General features: G+C 47.5%; 1 protein-coding gene across 8 annotated transcripts in view; it reads left to right on the top strand.

The window, feature by feature from the left end:
• The window catches only part of CHCHD6 (coiled-coil-helix-coiled-coil-helix domain containing 6), a 100,575-nt gene extending 85,667 nt beyond the window's left edge, over positions 1 to 14,908 (top strand). For 3 of the 8 annotated variants that reach the window (XR_011905120.1, XR_011905119.1, XM_072347314.1), the window contains one exon: positions 13,745 to 14,283. Coding sequence is in view for 4 of the 8 variants with exons in the window: in XM_072347312.1 (XP_072203413.1) it covers positions 3,572 to 3,649; positions 13,745 to 13,768 (102 nt within the window). In the remaining 4 variants the exon portion in view is untranslated. Of the gene's footprint in view, positions 1 to 3,571; positions 3,650 to 13,744 lie in introns of all 8 variants that reach the window. The other 5 variants (XM_072347316.1, XM_072347315.1, XM_072347313.1 and 2 more) reach the window with 3 other exon arrangements.
• The last annotated feature ends 4,660 nt before the right edge of the window (positions 14,909 to 19,568 follow it).

Genomic DNA, 19,568 nt, shown 5'->3' with positions numbered 1-19,568 from the left:
TGATGGTCATAAAAGCCTGACTGTGAGGCCATCACAGGGCTGCAATCAAAGAAATAGCAGCATAACCCTTTGTTTAAAAAGGTTTTTAAGCGCATTATAAATGTTGGTTATTGAGATGAATGAAGGAACAGTATGCCATCCAAAGCTTGCTGCGTGGAAAGCCTTACATCCACAGGACCATCATCTTCTAGAGAGGGACCTAGAAGTGCCACCTGGTGGGGGTGAGGATGGGATGAGGGGATGTGGATCTGCAGCCCCAGGCAGCACAGCTCTGGTTTGCTCTATGAGTGCCCGTGACTGTGCTGGCCTCTTGCCTGGCTGAATGCACTGCCTGGCACAGGAGGGTCCCTGTTGGGTTAAGTTTTAGAGCCTGCTGCTGTACAGGCTGTAAGAATATGATGGACCGTATGGCAAAATAGTGTCAATTGTGTTTTCTTTTTGTTGTCCCTGTCCTTTCCTTAGCTGTATAAGTAGCTACATAGTGACTAACTGTGTTCAGAGGGTTTCTTTAGAAACTTGAAACAAGTGGGAGGGGAGCTTAACAAAGTCCATTCTGTTCTTCTGATTCAAGCTGCCTTTTTTATAAGCCCAGCCCATCAAGTGTGTTGTCACTGTTCTTTGCAGTGAGGGGAAGGCTGAAACTTTAGAAGACTTCTGGAGAGTATATACAGACCCATGTGAGTAGCCTAGAACACTGTGATTCACATGGTTTCCATGGATGCCGGCCATACCACGGTTCAGGTGATTCTGTTGTACTGATGCAAATGCCAGAGCAGATTTAGCAGGACGGCATATTCCTGCCTGCTGGCCATAAGCTCAGTGTGAAAGAAGGAATTCCTGTGTGTGCAGCCCGATGGGAGGATAATGAGCTATGAGACTTATTATGCATTATAGAAAAATAATTCCAGGTGAAATATAGCTGAGGAAAAGAGATCAGGATTTTGACATCTTTGTTTCTGTGATAGCAAGTGAGCAGTGAGGGCAGCATCACCTTCAGTGACTGTGGGCACCGCAGAAGCATTTTGCCAAGGTAGCAGTGTAAATACAGGCTGACACAGCCTGACACTGGGGCTTTGTCAGTCCTTCCCCAAGTGCCCGATGGTTCCCAGCTCCCAACCACCTCCTGCCTGAAAGCAAGGCTGCGGGGTTTTTTTTCTCTTTTTTTTTTAAACCTTTTGCTCTGTTTTAATTGAGCTCTGGGAGCCATTGTGAGCGCAGTGCCGCAGGATCCTCATCTTGTAAGGGCCTTGATAAATATGTATTGTGTTGTCAAGTGTTCCTACCTCCTCTGCAGGTAGCAGCAAGAAGCAAGCTGCATGCCATGCGTCTCCGGGGTCAATAAAAACAAGATGGCACGGGGGATTGTGGGAAGAGGAGCCGGGATAGCTGCCTTCAGCATCACCTGCTACCAACACGGCTATTTATAGATCAGCTGAGGCTTTGTCAACTGCATTGTTAAATTAATATTTACTTACCGGCGTCATTGTCTCTCACTACAAATCTCATTTGCATTAGTGCTTGGACAGAAGTGCAGCTTGCAGTGCTCCAGCAATGTGTGCTTGATAAAAGTCTGTGCTGTGCGGTGTGTGTTTGAAGCCTCTTCTGACAGATTCTTGCTTTGCAAATCCCCTCCTCCCTGCAGCAGCATTTCCCCTCCTTTCTGTACCATGGGAGAGCTCTCACCTTTGTTCCCAGGTGCCCTCTGCTCACGGTGAAGCTGATCTCACTGGAGATGGGCAGCGCTTCCACACAGCGATTCTTGGTTAATCTCTGCCCCTCGGAGAGGCTCGAGCTGTTGATGTTTTGTGGGTAATTTAATAACTAACAGACAAATAGGACATATAGATTGCGGTAGCTTGGCCCAGATGCAATCCCCCCCATCCCTGTTTGCATCTGTTTGAATGAGTTTTGCTATAAAGGCTTGATTTCTGTGCAGGCAGCAGGAGGCGGTGCTGCTCAGCAGAGCTGTGCTGAGCACAGCAGGCTCCACACCTGGCTAAGCAGGCTCAGTCCCGGTGCGCGCCCGCCTGCTTTTCAAAAGGGGAGAGTAATCCACTTGCTAGACATGCCTGTAGCTGTCTTGTAAGTCCTTGGGCGACCTTGAGCAGTCATTTAACTCGTGTTTGTTTGCCCAGCTCTAGTTGGGCAGATATTACTTCTGTGGTTTGGAGGGTTGAGGTTGAACGGATGTCTCAGAAATGCCATGGATGAGAGGTGAGGTGGAGGTATTCGTGCTGCTGTCTCAGACAGCTGAGCAGAGTGCAGCTTCACCTGCCTGTCTTGTTGGTTCGTGCTTCAAAGCACCCGGACACTGGGCTTGTGTGGGAATGGGAGGTGGTAATGGCAGGGCTGCAGTGCAGGCAGGTAGCACAACCTCAGCCCAGCTGCTGATAAGCTCCTGGTGCTGCTGCTGTGTTAGTCCTAATCTGCTTTCAGCCTGGGAAGGGATAATGGTGTCTGTCTCTCTGACACTTCTGCAGGCTCTCTGGGAACCTTGTTACACATTTTTGGAAGAGAACTTTGCAGTCCTGCTCTCCCTGCAGAGGGGAGCTTCCCTTCCCAGGTGAGCCCCATCAGTGCCAAGCCAGGGCTCGGGGTGTGGGCTGCAGTTCAGCTCTCCTGGCACACAGAGTGCATCATATCTCAACAATATTACAGTGCACTCTGAAACCATTCACCTTTCATTTATTTTGTTTAAGATAGCAAAGCCTCCATTTCCTCACATTGAAGATGTCTCTTCCTTTAGCGTGCAGAAGGGGACAGGGACGTGGGCCAGCTGCAGACACGGATCTGGAAAGCCTGGAATCCAGTGCTTTGCTGTTCCAGCTCCATTCCTTGCCTTGTGCCCATCTCACCGCCTCTCCCATTTCAGCTTTAATTCCTACTGAAGGCAGCTCCCAGTTCCTACATTTTTCAGATCGCCCAGGTTTTTTGTTTTTTTGTTTTAATCTTATGTTGATATTCAGGGGAGATTGGCTTTAATGCAGAATGTCAAGGTCTTTTCCTAGAGAGCTGACAGTAAGTCTAGGTGCTCTGTATGTGCACGGGCTATCGGGATTAGGCATTCTTACTCAGAAACATTGGCTGAGACAGACCTACACTCCTCCTGCCACAGAGGCAGGCAAGCACTCTCTGATGCCAAGCCTTGAAGTATTTGGCATGTTTTCTGCTGCCCTAGTTTTGTGCAGTTGTTCCTGAAGTTTTACAAGTACGCGACAGTTTTAGTTCTGTTTAAAAATTAAAAACAAATGTAAAAAATGTATATAGAAATTAAACCCTCCTGCTTAGAAGGTGCCGGTACGAGAATGTGACTCAGGTGCTTAAACCCAGAAGGCAAGTGAGATAACCCCGGGGCATTTCTTATGTCAGCTCTGTGGTTCTGAGGAGAGTTTCTGACTTCTCTCTCAGGTTTTGAGGCTGTGCAGCAGGGCTCGGTTTGTGAGTGAGGGGGTGCCTGCAGCTCTGCGGTGTCCCCTGCAAGCAGTACTGATTGGTCTCCTCGTGTCACAGGAGCCCGCCCTGCATTTGTTCACATCTCGATTACTTTTTAATTTGCACTTTTTTTTTCCAGTCGTTCCACTTTTCAAGCTTTCCTTGCAAGCCCGAGGATCTCAGACTCTTCAGCTTTCAACAGAAGCCAAGAATTCATGTAAGAACACGATTCTGGGCCATTGCTTTGACATTTTCGTGGTTATGTCATATGTCATCAGGCTTTTACTCGAGCTGGCAACGCCGCTTACACTGAGCGTAGTTGTTCATGGAGGAGGCCGGTTCGGCTCCGTACCCCTGGGCTGATCTGTAGGAGGCTGCCTGGCTTCTCTGTGCGTCTCAGCCCTTACCTTTGTCTCTGGGCAGAAGCACTTCTGTGCTCATTTCCCTGGCAGCTGCAGATGCACGTGCTGCTGGGATGGCAGCTGGGTCGGTGGGCACACACTCACACCTCCGCGCTGCCTGACGGGGGGACGCACGCAGCCGGACTCCCACAACAGCAAGGTTTCCAATAAAGCTGAAACACAGAGGTATTGTTTGTCCAACTGCTGGCAAATGCACAGAGCCATTGTGCGGCCCTGAAAGCCTTGGCGCTTTATTCTCTGCAGACTGAATGGCAGCCGCGGGTAATAATAACACAAGATTAAAAAAGCCAACATTATAGGGGCATTTACAACCCACTGAGAGAGTGAAATCTCAGCAAGGCTGAGTCGTGTCTCTAGCGATCCTCCGTTTTTACTGCTTGATGAGGAAATGACGGGCAGCTCTGGAGAAATGGCTACTGCAGAGCAGATGAAAGGGGAGCGGGTTGGCTGCTCAAACACTGCACTCAGAGTGGGACAAATGGAGCAGCTTGATGCAAACTGAGCTGCTGGCCTGTCCCCTCGTGCTGGGGGGCTGAGTGTATTTGCGTGCCGATATCTCCTTTGCAGGCTGATGGAAGGTGAAGGCAGGAAGGCGGCGGAGCTGGGTTCAGTCTGTGCCATCCAGATTGTTGTGCTTGGAGGCTGTTGGTCAGCATCACCCAGGGAGGATGCTGGGGAAACCTGGAGGCTGCAGGTGTGTGAGGATGTATCTGCAGGCTGCGAGCAGCCAGTGCTCTCTGCTGCATGGCATCTCCTGACACTGTAGTACTTGAATTCTGGATGTAAGCCTCAGTTCTAAGTCAGGCGGCGATGACACCCACTGCACACAATGTAAACTCATCTGACTGATACCATCTAACAGGTGGAATGTCATTGTTTTCAAAGCAAACATACACAGAAACCAACCCTGTTTGTAGAGATTAAAAAAAGAACGCAAAAACGCTGAAATTTAAAGAAAGACTTTCTTTTATTAGAAGTCAGGTCTTTAATTTAGGTTCAGCTCTAACAGTTCTTTAACTGAAGTGTCTTAAAGAAAGCTCCGTGTGTACATACATCTGTCTGGACCAGAGGCAGAGGAACATCCTCTCTGGACATGCCTAGGCTGCAGAATAGCAATGAGATCTCAATGCCAGCTCTGCCCTTGCTCATTAGGTATCACAGCAGGCTAACCCTGGCAATATGGAGCTGCTGGGCTGTGCCCTGCTCAGACAGGTTGTGCAGTTGTTTGTGAATCAGCAGTGCCCTCCAGATGTGACCTTGCTGTTTTCGTATGAAGGATGGAATGAGTGAAATGGTGGAAATTTTAAAGCTTGAAGTTGCTAAGATTGCTTTGTAAAGGTGCTGGTTTACCTGGCTGGGGCAGCTGTGGTCGATGACTGTAGTTTTCCATTTTAAAAGACCTGAGTTCTGGTTTGTTGCTTCTCTTGTGCCAGGCAAGGATGGCTTAGGATATGCTGGGACCAAGATTGCAGGGTGCTGGTTCTTGTGTAGAGCACAATGGGGATTCCAGCAGCCAGACTGCTTCACAGACTCATTTGGCTGGATTAATGAATCTGTCCTGGCCTCTGTTTCTCCAAGAGTGATGAGAAGTTACTGATGTCACGGGAATTTGTGAGTTCCTTTCTCTATTGGCCATTTGGTGAGGAGAGAAATTCAGCTCAGGGGAATAAAGCATCCGAGTTAGTTGTAATCCTGGTTACAGAAATTGGACAAGTTCCTGTTAAAGCCTCTTCTAACATAGAATATAAACACACATGGATTGCACTGTATTTTTTTTTTTCCCTTCTCTCTCTCTTTTTAATTTCCTTTATGTTTTTTGTGTTGTTTTTTTATTTCCATTTAAGTGTTGCCTGCTTTACCCTATTGACTGTTCAGGTTTGGACCTGAGGTTCCGCTGTGCTGGCGCAGACCCATGGAAGAAAGCTGTGGGTTTGCTTTGTTTCCACAGGTTGCAAGTCTGAACCGAAACGTATGTTAATGATAAGGGCTCTGTGGGAAGAAGATGCAAAGAGGTGTTGAGTGACACTAGAAAAGAATGGTCTAGGAGGTGGGAAGAGAGGATGTAGCTAAAACTAAATACAGTACTTGCTTTCTGCCAGATCCTTTGCAGCAGAAGCATGGATGGATTCCCAGCTGACAGCCCCCTCGTCTCTCTTCCCCCCTCCTTTTTCTGTCTCCCCCTCTGGGGCTGCTCTGTTAGGATGAGTTGCTTCCAAACAGACAATACTTTTCTAGCAGATAAACGGACACCTAAGAAGCTGTGCTGGTATCTATCATAAACAGACATGCAGCACAGTGAGGGAAATTACAGGATGGGGACCAGCATCATTTGTCATATTAAAAAAAAAGGCCTAAAGAAGCCCAACCAGCTCCCCCTCCACTTAAACAGCGTCCACAAGAAGAGCAAGCGGCACACTTAGAAACTGTCATTTTCTTTCCCAGTCTTTTAATACGTTATAAAAAGCTCCAGTTAAACATTCCACCTCGGGCGCTGTTTGTAAAGGATGTGTTTTAGACAGATGGAAGCAGGTGTCTGTCCTGACACAGATGCAGGACTATAAATCCACAGTGGAGGAGATGGGAGATCATTATTTAGGAGGCTTTTGTGGCTTATTCCAGCATCTGGCATTCTACCAGGGCACCTTCTGAAGAGGGAGAGGGACAGGAAGGAGCTCGAGAAATGCTGAGCTGCAGTTCCCTGCCTTGTGCCCACGCAGCATTGAGGCTTCTGCGTGTCTCGGCTCCTTGGTGCTGACAAGGGGAGTGGCAGGGTGAAATACTTGGGGTTTGTTGGGTGCCTCCTGGAATCTCTGTCTACGAGGCATGGTTGAGTCATTTGGCTGTCTCTGCACAGGCCACTGACACCTCATGTCTGTTAGTTCTCCGTCTTCTTGCCTGACCTTGGTGGATGGTCTAACTGGCCTTTGGTGCAGGCCGAACAACCAACCTTTTTTTTTCCCTTGCGGTTGAATCAGATCTTGCAGTTCCTGGAACCGGCTATTACAAAATACTTGGAGAGATTGGCACGAGCTAGGCATGTAATTAATTCTTAAAAATCTGATGGTCAGATACCATAAGCACCCATTCAGCAGTGCTCAGATGCTGCAGAAGAATGGCAGCGGCGTGTCCAAGGGGGCTGATTCGACTCAAAGATACCTCAGTTTCTGGATGGCATGCAAGCAGTTGAGGTAGGCTCCCTGTATGTTTTCTGATTTAATTGACCTGTAGGGTCTGTACCATGGCCCTGCTCTTTTTGGGTATCACAAAAACAGGCAGACGTACATCTCACACCAGTTGGTGTGGAGTTACAGTCTTCCCTCTGCTCCGTCCCACTCGTTTTTGCCTCTTCTGCCTGAAAAAAAAAGGGTGAGTGACATCTACGCCCGTATAGGTGAGATAAAGATGGCTATCACACAAATAAAATTACTGGCTGCCGAATAGCAACAGCTTAATGAAAACGTGAACTGTTAAACAAATAAAGCCAGTCAAGCTCATAACACTTCTGCGTGGAATCTCACTGTATCACTGAGCTGAAATAGAATTAGGCACAGAAGAAGGATATCGGGAGAGGTTGCCTCTGCCTGCCTTGCTGTGCTGGGTGTGTGGGGCTGGGATGGGCAGCAGTGAACTATAACTACATGCGGACATGCAGCTGCAGCAGCCAAGGCTCCAAGCAGGTGGCCATCCTTGTGGGACAGCGTGTGGCTTGGGATGAGCCCTCAGAGTTCAGAGATAACTGAGGTTGCCGTGTCTCATTTCTTTATTCTTTTCCTCTTACCTCATCTAGGTTTGGTCTCTGAGCTGCGTGGAGTCCCCAGCCTGCTGAGGATGCACTGGGACTGGGTCACACCAAGCTTTAGTGCACCCAGGAGTTGGAAATGTTGTACAAGTTTATCTTTAGCATGTGTTTAATTTTCTGGGTGACCTTGTGAAATCTCCTTGCACTGGATCTGTTTCATGCCGTCCTGCTGCCTTTATCTAATTTGTTTTCTTGTGTATGTTACTGACGTCAAGTGAAGTGTAATTTGTTTGAGAAGTGGTGCTTATAACAAGGATCCTGCTAGTAATCCCTGCTCTGAATCCCTGTATACACAGTGCTCCAGGAATAATTAAAGTCAGAAACTTCAATCTGGAGGGATGCACAGGGGAAGCCTGTCCTGAAATGAGGCTTGGCATAGCTGGCCTTTGTACTTCCAGTTCTTTTTAACAGTAGGGTCTGCTGGTTTTTGTTCCAGAACAGGATTTAAGTAGAAGCTTGACATCCTGAATTTATGCGCCAAACCGCTGTTCATCAGTCAGTATTGTTACTGTATCCTTTCTCTCTCTGTTAATTTTCCTCAGTAGTCTGCGGGGATCATTTGCCAGCTTGTTTCCAATTCCTGCACCTTCCTTGATGCCTTGTTTTGTAACGTCTTGCATCGTGTACTTTCCATTTCTGTAATTCATTTAATTCCAGATATTGGAATGGCTTTGTATTTATTGCATCTCTTTCTTCCTTTCGATAGGAGATTACAGGTCACATATACAACTTAATCCCAAATCTTTTGGCTTCTGGGATTATTTTGTTCATTTTATCCACCAGGAATGAGGGTATGTGGAAGCTGCTGCCTTTCTGTGTTTGTGTTTTACAAAGGTTGCTCAGAGCAGGGCTTGGTGGTGCAGCAGTTAAACCCTGCTGTCAGTGTCCCCCAGCAACCTTCTTACTGCTGCTGTCCTTACTTTGCAGATGTCGTGGGTTTAGGGTTTGCAATAATGAAATTCTGTTGCATCAGTAAGTGGTTTTCCATTCCTTTTGGCTCTGGAAATGGATATTCACAGTTGGGTGAGGTTCATTTTAATCCTTACAAAACCAGAGCTGTATTTGTACAAGTTGTCATTGTTCTGCTTTTGGATCCTCCTGGGACTAATCCGTGAGCTTGCAGAATGCTTGGAGTGACTCTAGCTGTGGGGCAGAGAGGTGCCCAGCATTATCCCCTCCCCCTGTGCATTCCTGCCTTCAGCTTGCTCCAGAAATGTGCTGTGCTGTGTTTGCAGCCTCTACCTTCTGATGTGTATAGATAGCGGGATGCAATTACCATCCCCTGAGGTAGAGTCATTATGCTGGCTGTAAAGAAAGAAGGTCACAGTCCTAAAGGGAAATGATTTTAAAGCAATCTTGACCAAGTCTAGTAAAGCCATTTCAGACCACTTAACGCTCAGCCAGTCCTTCACAGGCACTTGTGATATGTCCTCTTTGCTTGGCGAGAGGCAGTGGCTCTAATGCTTGTCAAGGGATAAAGAAACCCCCCAGTAAACTGCAGCACAGGGTTGGGGTGACCATCCTTGGAGGTGTTCAGGAATTGCAGAGGTGTGGCTCTGAGGGCTGTGGTCAGTGGGCACGTGTGGGTGGGTTGGGGTTGGACTTGGTGATCTTAGGGATCTTTTCTGACCTTAATGATTCTGTGATTCTCTGTTAGAGGAAGGCAGAGTTCAGAGCCATTCGGCACATGGAGCTGTGGTCAGCAGCAAGCTGAGAGATACTCTGGCTGAGCTGATGGGAGAGGCAGGCAGCAGCTGCAGGTGTGCAGGGAGCAGCCGGGGCGCAGAGCAGGCACTGCTTCACGCAGGTGATTTTCTTAATTTCAGTCCTTTGCAGCAGCTGGATAGCCACGGCTCTGTGGGTTAGGAAAGCTTTGAGCCTGTACCCAGGAGAGCCAGAACAACTAGTGGTGAAATGCTCCATGTCTTATTTTTGTCCTTTAGAGCTCCTGTGTAATTTTATTGGAAAACAAAACTTGTTTAAATAATGGAACAGACCCAATGAAGTTGTGCAGTGATGCAGAAGGGGTGAGGAAGGGTTATTTCCTTTCTTTCCATTACTTTTCCCCTCCTGCCTCGCCTCCCAAGTGTGGGTGGAAGCTGCGTGTCAGGCACTACCCGGCCCAATGGCTTTTCTTAACGGCAAGAATAAGATTAAATGCAATTAACATCGATTGAACAAAGCCCGTCCTCAGTTTGCACTCCAATTAATTAATCAGCCATCCTTTCAGTGGCAACCCTCTGCAGAGCCCTGTTTGTTCCTCCTGGCCCTACCATTTTCCAGCACGTGTCCCAGATGAAAAGAGCTGAGCGTGACCTCCTGCTCCCCGCTGTGGGTCCGGGGCTCCCAGCTCAGCCAGGGGCTGCTTGGGGACTGCAGAGCTGCTCAGTCAGTGGCAAAGCGCTTCTTGTGAAGCAAGTCTAATGATGGGAGCTCTCTCTGACTTAGAACAATTGTCTGGAGGAAATCAATGTTAGAATGCATGAACAAACAGGTGAGACTCGGAATAGCTGCAGATCGGTTGTGCTGGTAAACAGCTCGGTGTTCTGGCAGGGCAATGTGTTTGGCAACACGTCCCGGGTGTTTGCTGGAAGTGCTGTTCTGCTGCCCTGCTCTGAGGGCACCATCCGAGGAAGCAGCTGAGAAGTCACCGGGTGAGCTCCTCTGCTCTGCAAAGCTATTAACACCAGCACGGAGAAGAGGGACAACAAAACTCTTTTAATAGCATTTTGAATTAGTGCTTTTTGTTGCTGCCAGGCATATTCCGGCCCTGTCGTATTCCAAACCCAAGGACAGCAACTGTTGGACTCCTGAAGGATGAGGGAGACAGAGAGGCTTTTCTGTGCAATAACTGTATGGCACAGAAGTGCTACGATCCATTAGTCAGCACAGCTGCTCTACAGAACAGCCAATACCCCGAATGTAACAGAACAAATTGCACATAACCAAAAAATACCTACAGCATACATCAAACCGGAGTGACTCAAATGTCCCTTGCAATGCTCTGGGGTGCTAATAGCCCCACAACAAATGCCTTATCCAGCAGAAAGGCCTTGAACACCCGTCTTAGGACAGGTGAGGATTTCTGTAGTTTGTTAGTGCTCTTTGCAGATGAACAGAGATGAAGAAGTGACTTGGTCAAGTTACCAAAGTCTGCTGTGTGCCTACAGGTCTTCTGGGCTTGAGCAAACTGCCTGTGCATGGCACAGAGCTGGGAACTATGGAGATTAATTTCTACTTTGTCACTGACATTCCAAATGCACCAACTCATTTATCATGGGGATCTGCTCTCTGATTTCTTCATGGCTACGTGGAGCCCAGATGTGTGAGCACCATGGGATGACTGCTTGAAGGAGTGTTAGAACTAAGGTGAGGTATTCACTGGAGGACACTTGCAGGGTTTATCCCTGTGAGATTAAAGACTGGTTAAATAAATACATCTTGGCCCAGCTGGGGCTTTCCTGACTGCATCTGGCAAACCCAGAGGGAAGAGGCTCCTCAAGGCCTGGAGTTCTTGGAGAAAGGTTCCACCTGGAGCCAAAGCATGGAGAGGATGCTGAGCTCCTGCACTGGGACACAGCTGTGATGGATTGCCTTGAACCCCATGCTGAAGGCACAGTTCTTGTAGGTGGTAGTACTGGTCTGGAGTCTTTCAAATCAGAACCTGGTGTCTACCTACCACTCGGAGCAATCTGTTCTCCCTCTGGCACCACCATCGTCCTGATTCATGAGTGAGTGCTGCACACTGCAAGGCTGCTTGCATCCTGAGCTCTTACCTAGGATTGCAGCAGAGAGCATCCAAAGCTGGCTGCAGGGCAGTTACTCTGTGATGCATCACTTAACTTCAAGCTGAGCCTCAACTTGGTTAATGGGGAGGATCCCATCATGTGGGAACAGCTTGTGGCTGTGAACTGCCTGGGCTTGTTGCTTGTGCAGCCTGGCTGGTACATCTGCAATGCTAAGAGTGTGCAGGAGAGAAAAGGCTGCTGATCCTTCCCCTTCCTGACTCCTCCTGTTCAAGGTAAGGTAAGCATTGTAACAGCCCTGGGGCATCTTGCAGGGAGGATTCCAGGTTGGAAGGGACCCCAGGGCGTGCCAAGACTGGATCTGCGGGGCTGCAGTATTAGCTGGAGTTGAAACACTGGTGTGAACGGCTGGCTTAGCAAAGAGTGGGGTTAGTCTTGGAGATGTGGCGTCCTTCCACGCTATTACACAGCGTGTGAGGCATGAAATCAATGGAACTGTGCTTTTAAGTAGTTAGCCACAGGTTTATGAACTGACGGCTCAGGAGCGGTGAAAACAATTTTGTGCATATGGTGACAAGTGTTTTCTTCCATCAACTGCTAACGGACCTGGAGGCCCTCAGAGTCTCCACGTGCAGGTGTGCTACAGCTGGGTGGTGCTCTGCAGGAACTGCTGGAGGAGGAGAGCTCTGATCTCTGCCTCTGACCTCCAGTGCTGTTGGTGTTAATGATGCCTGCACTGCACAGTGCGTTCCCCAGAAGATTTGGGGCTGGACAGGTTCAGAGACCGTACTCTTGTTTCCTGTTGTTTGTTTCTTTCTTTTGAAGCAGTGTGGAGTGATTGACAGCACTGTTACCTTCATCTTTTGTTCCCGGAAACTTCCCTTGGTGTGAGCAGCACAGCAGGAAATTGGTGTCTAGCCTGTTGGCATCCCATCAGCTTTTGGCCCAGTGATGGCTGCGAATGATTTTGGGAAAGCTTAGTCATGTGGTGTGAGATGGAACCTGATGGTTTTGCACAAGGAGTGTTTGTGAGCCTCCAGCTGGATGTGTCCTCGGAATGTGGATGGGCCAGGCTGGGAGGAATTGACTGAGGTTAAGTGCTGGCTGTTTGTGTTTTCTCCTGGACGAGTGAAAGAATGTCGTTATGATTATGAACATGAAATTGTGCAACCAAGGTTTTTAAGATTGCTGTGAAGAAAAGTTTCTGGCGTCTCCTGTAGGGGTTTAACTGCAGAGCGGTCACAATGCTGGCTTTATCACAAAGCATAGCGTTCCTTGACACTTAACTGAAGTGTTACAGTATGAATACAGCAAATTACTGTATTGCAGAATTGATTGGGAGCTGTTGCTGTTTTGCTCGTTGCGTTTTTGTGTAAGTGCTATTAGAATTTGTTTAAATGTGTTGTGAAATTAGTAAGTCACTAATGGTGAGAAAAATTACCTGGGAAATTAGAGGCAGTCAAGTAATATTGATGGTTCATTTGTCAGATTTGCAGCTAAGCTTTGTCTAAATAATTTGACAAACAATTTTCTCTTAATTCTTGAATCTATTGAAGCTCCTCCGGTTCATTGTTAGGGACAGGGCTGTCTTTGGAGGTATGTGGTCAGTGTAGTCTGAGCATGCCGATATTGCAAGTGTTAAGCAGCAGAACATTCAAGGGACCACAGTCTCCTTCCTAAAACTACACAAGGGGTCGAACCAAGCACACGTCCAGGCCCAGTTTGGGTGATCAGCTGTCTTTTGGTGGTTGGCTTTAGAAGGGTTCCATAAATGTGGATTAGTACTCTCTGCTCTGCGTTCCATTTGAGGAGGGCTTGTATCTTAAGATGAAAGTTCTTAGTAGGGTAGTGTTGGAATTGCTCTCTTGTTTTCTTTCCCCTCTTACGCTGGTCCTGCTCCAGGCGTTGGGATGACTGGTGTGCGTTTGGCAGCCGCTGATCCAAGTGCTCCCATGTCGTGCTGGGGCTGAGGCTTAGTGTGGAGCTGTGCTTACTCCTGCTGCTCAGCTGCTTTGAACCCCAGCTGGGTCTGTGGCCTCCCTCTCCTGCTGCAGGCCATCAGATTTTTAAGCCCTAATCATTTACAGCCGACCTTATATTCTTGTTCATGGAATCAGCCTTGCCTTTTTGATAATCATGATCTGTTCTCACTTCCACAGTCCTCTGTCCCCTCGAGTGTCTGACGGCATTTTGCAGAAGGCAATACCTGATACGTTTTCTGAGGGATTTACTTGTAGTCTCTCGCCGCAGGCAGCATTACTCCTTTGTTTCTGAAAGAAATAGTCCAAGGTCAACAGCTGTGTAACTAACATGCTGCCTTTTCCTCTCTCCTTTTTTTCTTCCAGGAGCTTTTAGTTAACTCTGGATAACATCAGCCACCAAAGAGCAGAGGACAGGGACCACAGATGCCCCTGGAAGGCCCAGCATCCTTCTGGATAGACGCTGACCAAAACTGGTGCCTTCTGCCCTTCATGGTCCAAGACAACGATATGATTCCTCTTCTAACGGCCTGCATGCATTGGTCTGTGTGGATGCTTTTGGAGCCAGGCAGAGGGTCGTAAGAGAGAGGAACACTGTTGCTTCATGTTTGTATTGTAATAGAATGTAAAGAATATTCTTGACCTCAGCACAGCTTGTCACATGGAGGCATACCCCACACAGCCCTGGTTCACCCTGTGCTAGCTTTGGTTTCACCAACCCCTGTCTGAGTTTCAAGAGTTATCCTTGTCCGTTTGCTCCAGAATTAAGGGTCTGAAGTACTCGGAAATAACCCTGACTAGCTTGTTGGGATTAACTGTTCCTAGCATGCTCTGATTGGCTGCACCAGCAGGCACGTTTCTTCCCTTCTGAGGTTCTCTCCTAAATAATAAAGTGTTTAATGGTCACTGTGTGCTGTGAGATACTTTCAGTTCCATGGGTTTGTAGATTGCTGTTTCCTACCTCCTACCCGTGCCAATGAAAACTCCCACCAAGTATGGGGAATAGGAGCGTTTCCAGTCACAGTTTATAAATCACAAAACTTGTTTTAGGTCCCAGGCTGACTGAGGTTGGATTATTTGAAAGTTCTTGGAAGAGCACAAAGTCCTGGCCAAAGAGAATCAGTGTTGGTGAATCATACTGAAAAACACCCTGCCTGCTGTGTGCAGAGCCCTGGCTGTCTTTCTTTACTCCAGCTGTTGTGTGCAGTTCCTCCTCTGCTGTCCACTGTGCACTTTGACCTTGTGTTTGCTTGTGTGCCTTCTCCTCACGGAGCCAAATAGGAACTCTGCTTCTGACTCTCATCCCGCCAGAGTAAGGTGCAGAGGATATAGCTGTCAGGGAGACAGGAACAGGTCTATTTGTGACTTCATTCCCTTTCTCTGCCTAGAGCCTCTCTTCCACTTGGCAGTTTCTGCTGCTCGTGTCCTCCTTGCTGTGTCTGACGGGTTCTGAAGAATGTGGTTGTGGATTTTTGGAGCTCATGTCAGATTTGAATTGTAGTGTTTATGAAAATAAATGAGGGGAGCTGAGAGTTGTTTTCTATGTTATGTTCTGCTCTTGGGCAGCAATTCAGAGCTTCACGTCTTCATTAAAGCAACAAAATTCCTTTCCTTATGAGAGCAAGATGCCACAACTGCCTTCTTCCTCAGAAGGATCTTTGCCTGCTTGTTGTTGTTAACAAAGATTCCAGCTCTTCTTCACTGTGCTGGTCAAACTTGATACCTCCAAAGGAAGAGGGTTTTTTCCAAAGCAAAGTAGGATACTTTGTGTCCTCAGGTCTGTTTGTGGCAGCATTGGATGGGTTTCTGCTGGCGCTGCCATGCTGGCTTCTGGATCTGCTTGTGATAGCTGTGTTCTGCAGTACTGCAGGACTTCTGATGCTGCATGTGGGACTGTGAAGATGCAAGGCCTGTTGCTGACTAGATTCTAAATAGTCATTGGTCTAAAGAGGAAAAATACCTATTTTGTCTCTCCTTCATTTTCCTCTTGCCCCCATCTAATGTTGCCTTGGCCATAAGTAATTTGCATGTCATTATTTCAGCTGCCCTAAACTGGGGGGGGGCCTCTGATGCCAGGGCTGATTATCAGGCAGCACTGGACGATTTTTTTCTGTTAGGCAACCGTAATACATTTCCACGCTCTTTTATAATGAGCTTTATTTACCAAATTGGCAATTCCTCTGTTGAGATATAACTGATTACAGTATTCAGGGAGTTGCTGTCATCTCAAGATACGCAGGTGTCTGTGGAACATAAACAGATGCGATCGTTCAGATGGTGAACTCAATTGATAGAGGGTAGAGGAAAATATCAGCCATAAAATCATAAATGCAACATCTCCGGTTAATGTTGGCCAGGTGCACTGCGGCTGTTTTGCAGCCCAACAAGGACAAAGTGGCACTCTGAGGCCATGCAGCACCTCTGGATGAGGGACTGCTTGATTATAAGCTGAAAATATACCTCTTGCACATCATCCTACTTCAGTATTGCTTTGCCTAACCCACCGTCTCTGAGGACAGAAATCAGTTCATCATGCAGCGGTAAGGTTGGAACCTGCTCTGTCCTGCCACGCTAGGTTGGATTTCAGTGATGAATGTCTGCAGACTTCATGGTGACCCCAAGTGTGGGGATTGGGTCTCAGCTGCCTGCCCCACCATTCTGTCCTTTTGCTTTGGTGCTGCACAGTCCCCATGAGTAGTTTTGTTGCTGCGGTTGCCCTCATCATTAGCCTGGATAGCTGAGCCTGAAAAAAAACGACGAGGAGAGATGTTGATGGGAAACTACTGAAGATGAAGCACAGTTTGCGGAGCCACAGCTGCCATCTGGGTGAAAAATCTACAGGTAATGCAGCTTCAAGAGAGCTTTTTTTTGTATCCCTCCCCTGTTCCTGTATCACAGAAGCCCTTGCAAAGATGGAAGAAGCCAGTTTTAGGCTCCCTCTCTGTATGTTTCTCCTTAGCTGCTTGTTGGATATCTGGAGCATTAATCTTTCTTCAGATTGTGACAGCAGGTCTCAGTTATGCACTGAAATGGCAGAGGTGGTTATTCCTGGTAGTTGGTGCTGGTAGTGGTGTCCTTATCACACAGCTCCTGTTGCAGTTGGCATTAGTGGGCAGCTTGGACTGCAGGACAAACAAGGGCTGAGCCTACTGTAGATGTTGAATGGGAGAGTTTATTCCAAGGCAAGTTTGAGGTTTGGTAGGGTAAAGGCAACAAGCCGTGCTGCTGTCTGTGCCACGGGTGCTGGATAAAAAGGAGCTCTGCCATGTCCAGAACTGTCACCTTTGTCACCTACTAAAACCAAAACTGCCCAGTGCCAGATGCAGTGCTTTGTTCAGCCGAACAGCTGCATGTCCATTTTGCCTGCCCGGTTATTGTGGTTCTGTGTGCAAATTGGGTAACTGTGTGTACAAATGCACTCAGTAATTCGGATGCAGTGTGCACGGTTGTGGTAATTTCATGTTAAAAACACAGGCTTTCAGAGTGCCTGCTTTACAAGTACAAATTGTTTTAAAACTGGCCAGATGAATGGAAGGAATAACCTTTTCATTCATGCATAATTTCTTGGTGTTGCAGAACAAAAACAGCAAAGTAAGAGGAGATAAAGCAAATAACAGAGCTGATAGAAATTTTCCAGTAGGCTTCAATAGGTTTTTAAATGAAACATTCCACAAGCGCTTTGAGATTCCGGTGTGCAAGGACATGTCGGGCTCTCTAAGCACCACATTTGTGATCTTGCATATGAACGCAAGCCATTGCCTCCTGTTGTTAATATTTCACACTTGGCTTTGCAAGATGTTTTATCTAATATCCTCTCTGCATTCAGGCTTCAACCAATCCTGCCTTGTCCACATCGGGAGAGGCTGGAGGAGGAAGGCAATTGCCAAGCACGTCTGTAATCTATGTAGGAGGGTTTTGTGTAGCTGTAGGGGGAGAAGAGTAAGTCTCATTTCCTATTTTATAGTCTGCTGAATCCTGTGATCTCACGCTGTGTGCTCCTTTTCTAGGCAGAATTTTTCCATTTGTCTTTTGAATTATTGTTATTTTTTACTTCCAAACTGGTTAAAAGTGTTTTGCAGCTTGTCGATAAATTATCTAATTCCCTAAGCATTTCATTGCCAGCCTTCTACGTGTCTCAGGACCACGTTCTTTGGTTTGCCTGATGCCTTGGTCTTTTCAGGCTAGAAGCAGTGTTGATGCTCCAAGAGATGCTGTAATTCAGTGCTCCTGCTTTAAATATAGCCTGAAACTGCAACAGCTCTCTTTGCCCCCCAGCCCAAGGAGCCATTGCACCCTATTCTCCGTTCAGCTGGTGTGGCACTTTGGGAAACTCATGGGAGCCAGTTGAGCTGCTCCGAGTCCTGCAGGTCTGTAGCCTCACACCTGCTCCTCTGTTTTTATTGCCCTTGGAGAAGATGGATGCGATGTTCCCGAGGTGACTTGCCTGACCTCCTGAGCTTTAGCCTTATCACTGTCCTTTGTGCGTGTCTTGGCTTCCTGTCGCTGCACTGGGAGACTGAAGGGCAGCAGGGACTGGAGTGATTAGCCTGGGCCACCCTCTGCATGCTGAGCTTGTTGGGGCAGTAATGATGCTCCCCGCTCTGGTGTTAATTACCCAGCAGTGTTCCTTGCACAGCCTGGGGCAAAGCTGGAGGGAGCAAATGGAGCAGCTGTTGGTCTCAGGAGAGTTCCCTGTCAAAAGTGTCTTGAATTTTTTTGGCTCTTTTCAGACGTTTTACAAAGGTCGGCACACGGCTCTGAGCTTTCCTTTGCCACATTGCAAGGAAGAGCAGCAAACAAACTTACAGTTTCCAAGTTGCAGATGAAATCAGCTGTTCCTTCTGGGGTATACAACAAGCTGCACCTGATGCCAGCTTCCCTTTGTAAGCGGCCTAAATTAGATGTTCTTCCCGCTTTTTGCTTGCTGGAGTAGAACTGCTTGGTCCAGCAGTTCCTTTTGTGCAAAGCTTTACAAGATGCTGGTGCTCGTGTTTGGTTCCCGCTGCCTGCTCTTGTGTTACGTGGGAGCTATGGCATGAAAGACTTGTTGCCCCAAGGAGGACAGGGAGTGGGAGCTGAAGTTTCCTTCTGATTCCTACCTTTGCTCCCTCCTTTGTTTTCAGTATTTTATTTTATTTTTTATAGAAATAAGCACAATTTCTGACATCGTTGGGGGTGTATTTGCTAATTAGTATGAGCCCAAACCAAGCCCTTTGGCTCATGGCGCTCCATTGGAAGGGACAGGATCTGCTCACCCTCTCAAAAATCCCCCTTTAATACTGAACTAGTCCGGGGTCAGTAGCTGTGGAGAAAGTTGTCTTCATCTGCTGTCTCCTACTGCTAACATTTATGGCAAACTGGTGCATGTGGTTCAGTGCATTTCCTATTTTCTTCTATATTAAAAATGTTATCATCACTGGGAAGGATTACCGAGTCACCCAGACTGCAGAGTATGAATCAGAGTAGGGTAGGAACAGTGACAAGGCCTTGGCATCCTGGGCATCATGCTGGAAACTCAGAATCCTTCGGGGGTTTTCCTGTTGTTGTTCTTTTCAAGTGTTTTTTTTTCTGTATCACTGAGGACTCGTTTCGCTGGGGCTGGACCTGCTCTGAGGCAGCTGCCCTCCTCTGAACCTGTGTGTTTAGGTATGTTTTGACCCAGGCGCATCATTAACCTGTGTACGTACTCTGAAGGATGCGAACGGGTAATTTAAGCCCTACAGGTGGTGGAATACCCTCCTGTACCATGGATAACCTCAGCATTCACGCTGTGAGTCAAGCATCCACCTGCTGAGGCCGTGCAGGTGTGGGCACGAGGGTCCCTTCTTTGGTGTTGGGCTCTCACCAAGGTGTTGGAAGGGCTCCAACTGGCCATTATTTTTCTTACAGCTTTAGATCAGTTTTGTATTATTTAGTTCTCGAACTGCCTGAGCTAATTTCTATAATGGGCACCAGCTGAGGGACGTCAGCAAGAATGAAAGGGTGTTATTTTTTCCCTCCTACGACTGCACGCACATCCTTCTGCATCCATTCTGTGGGTGATGGAGTCCATCGACAAAGCCAGTTTGATTTTTATTTTCTATGAATGGGGAGTGCCACTGTAAGTCAGGATTAGCTAAACATAACATTAAAAATAAAGCACAGCTATTAATTTAATGGGTTCCTCGTTACAACCGTCATAAAACAAGTA

The sequence above is a fragment of the Excalfactoria chinensis genome, chromosome 12, assembly GCF_039878825.1.
Source record: "Excalfactoria chinensis isolate bCotChi1 chromosome 12, bCotChi1.hap2, whole genome shotgun sequence".
Classification (NCBI taxonomy): domain Eukaryota; kingdom Metazoa; phylum Chordata; class Aves; order Galliformes; family Phasianidae; genus Excalfactoria; species Excalfactoria chinensis.
This window is presented reverse-complemented; position numbering and strand designations above follow the sequence as displayed.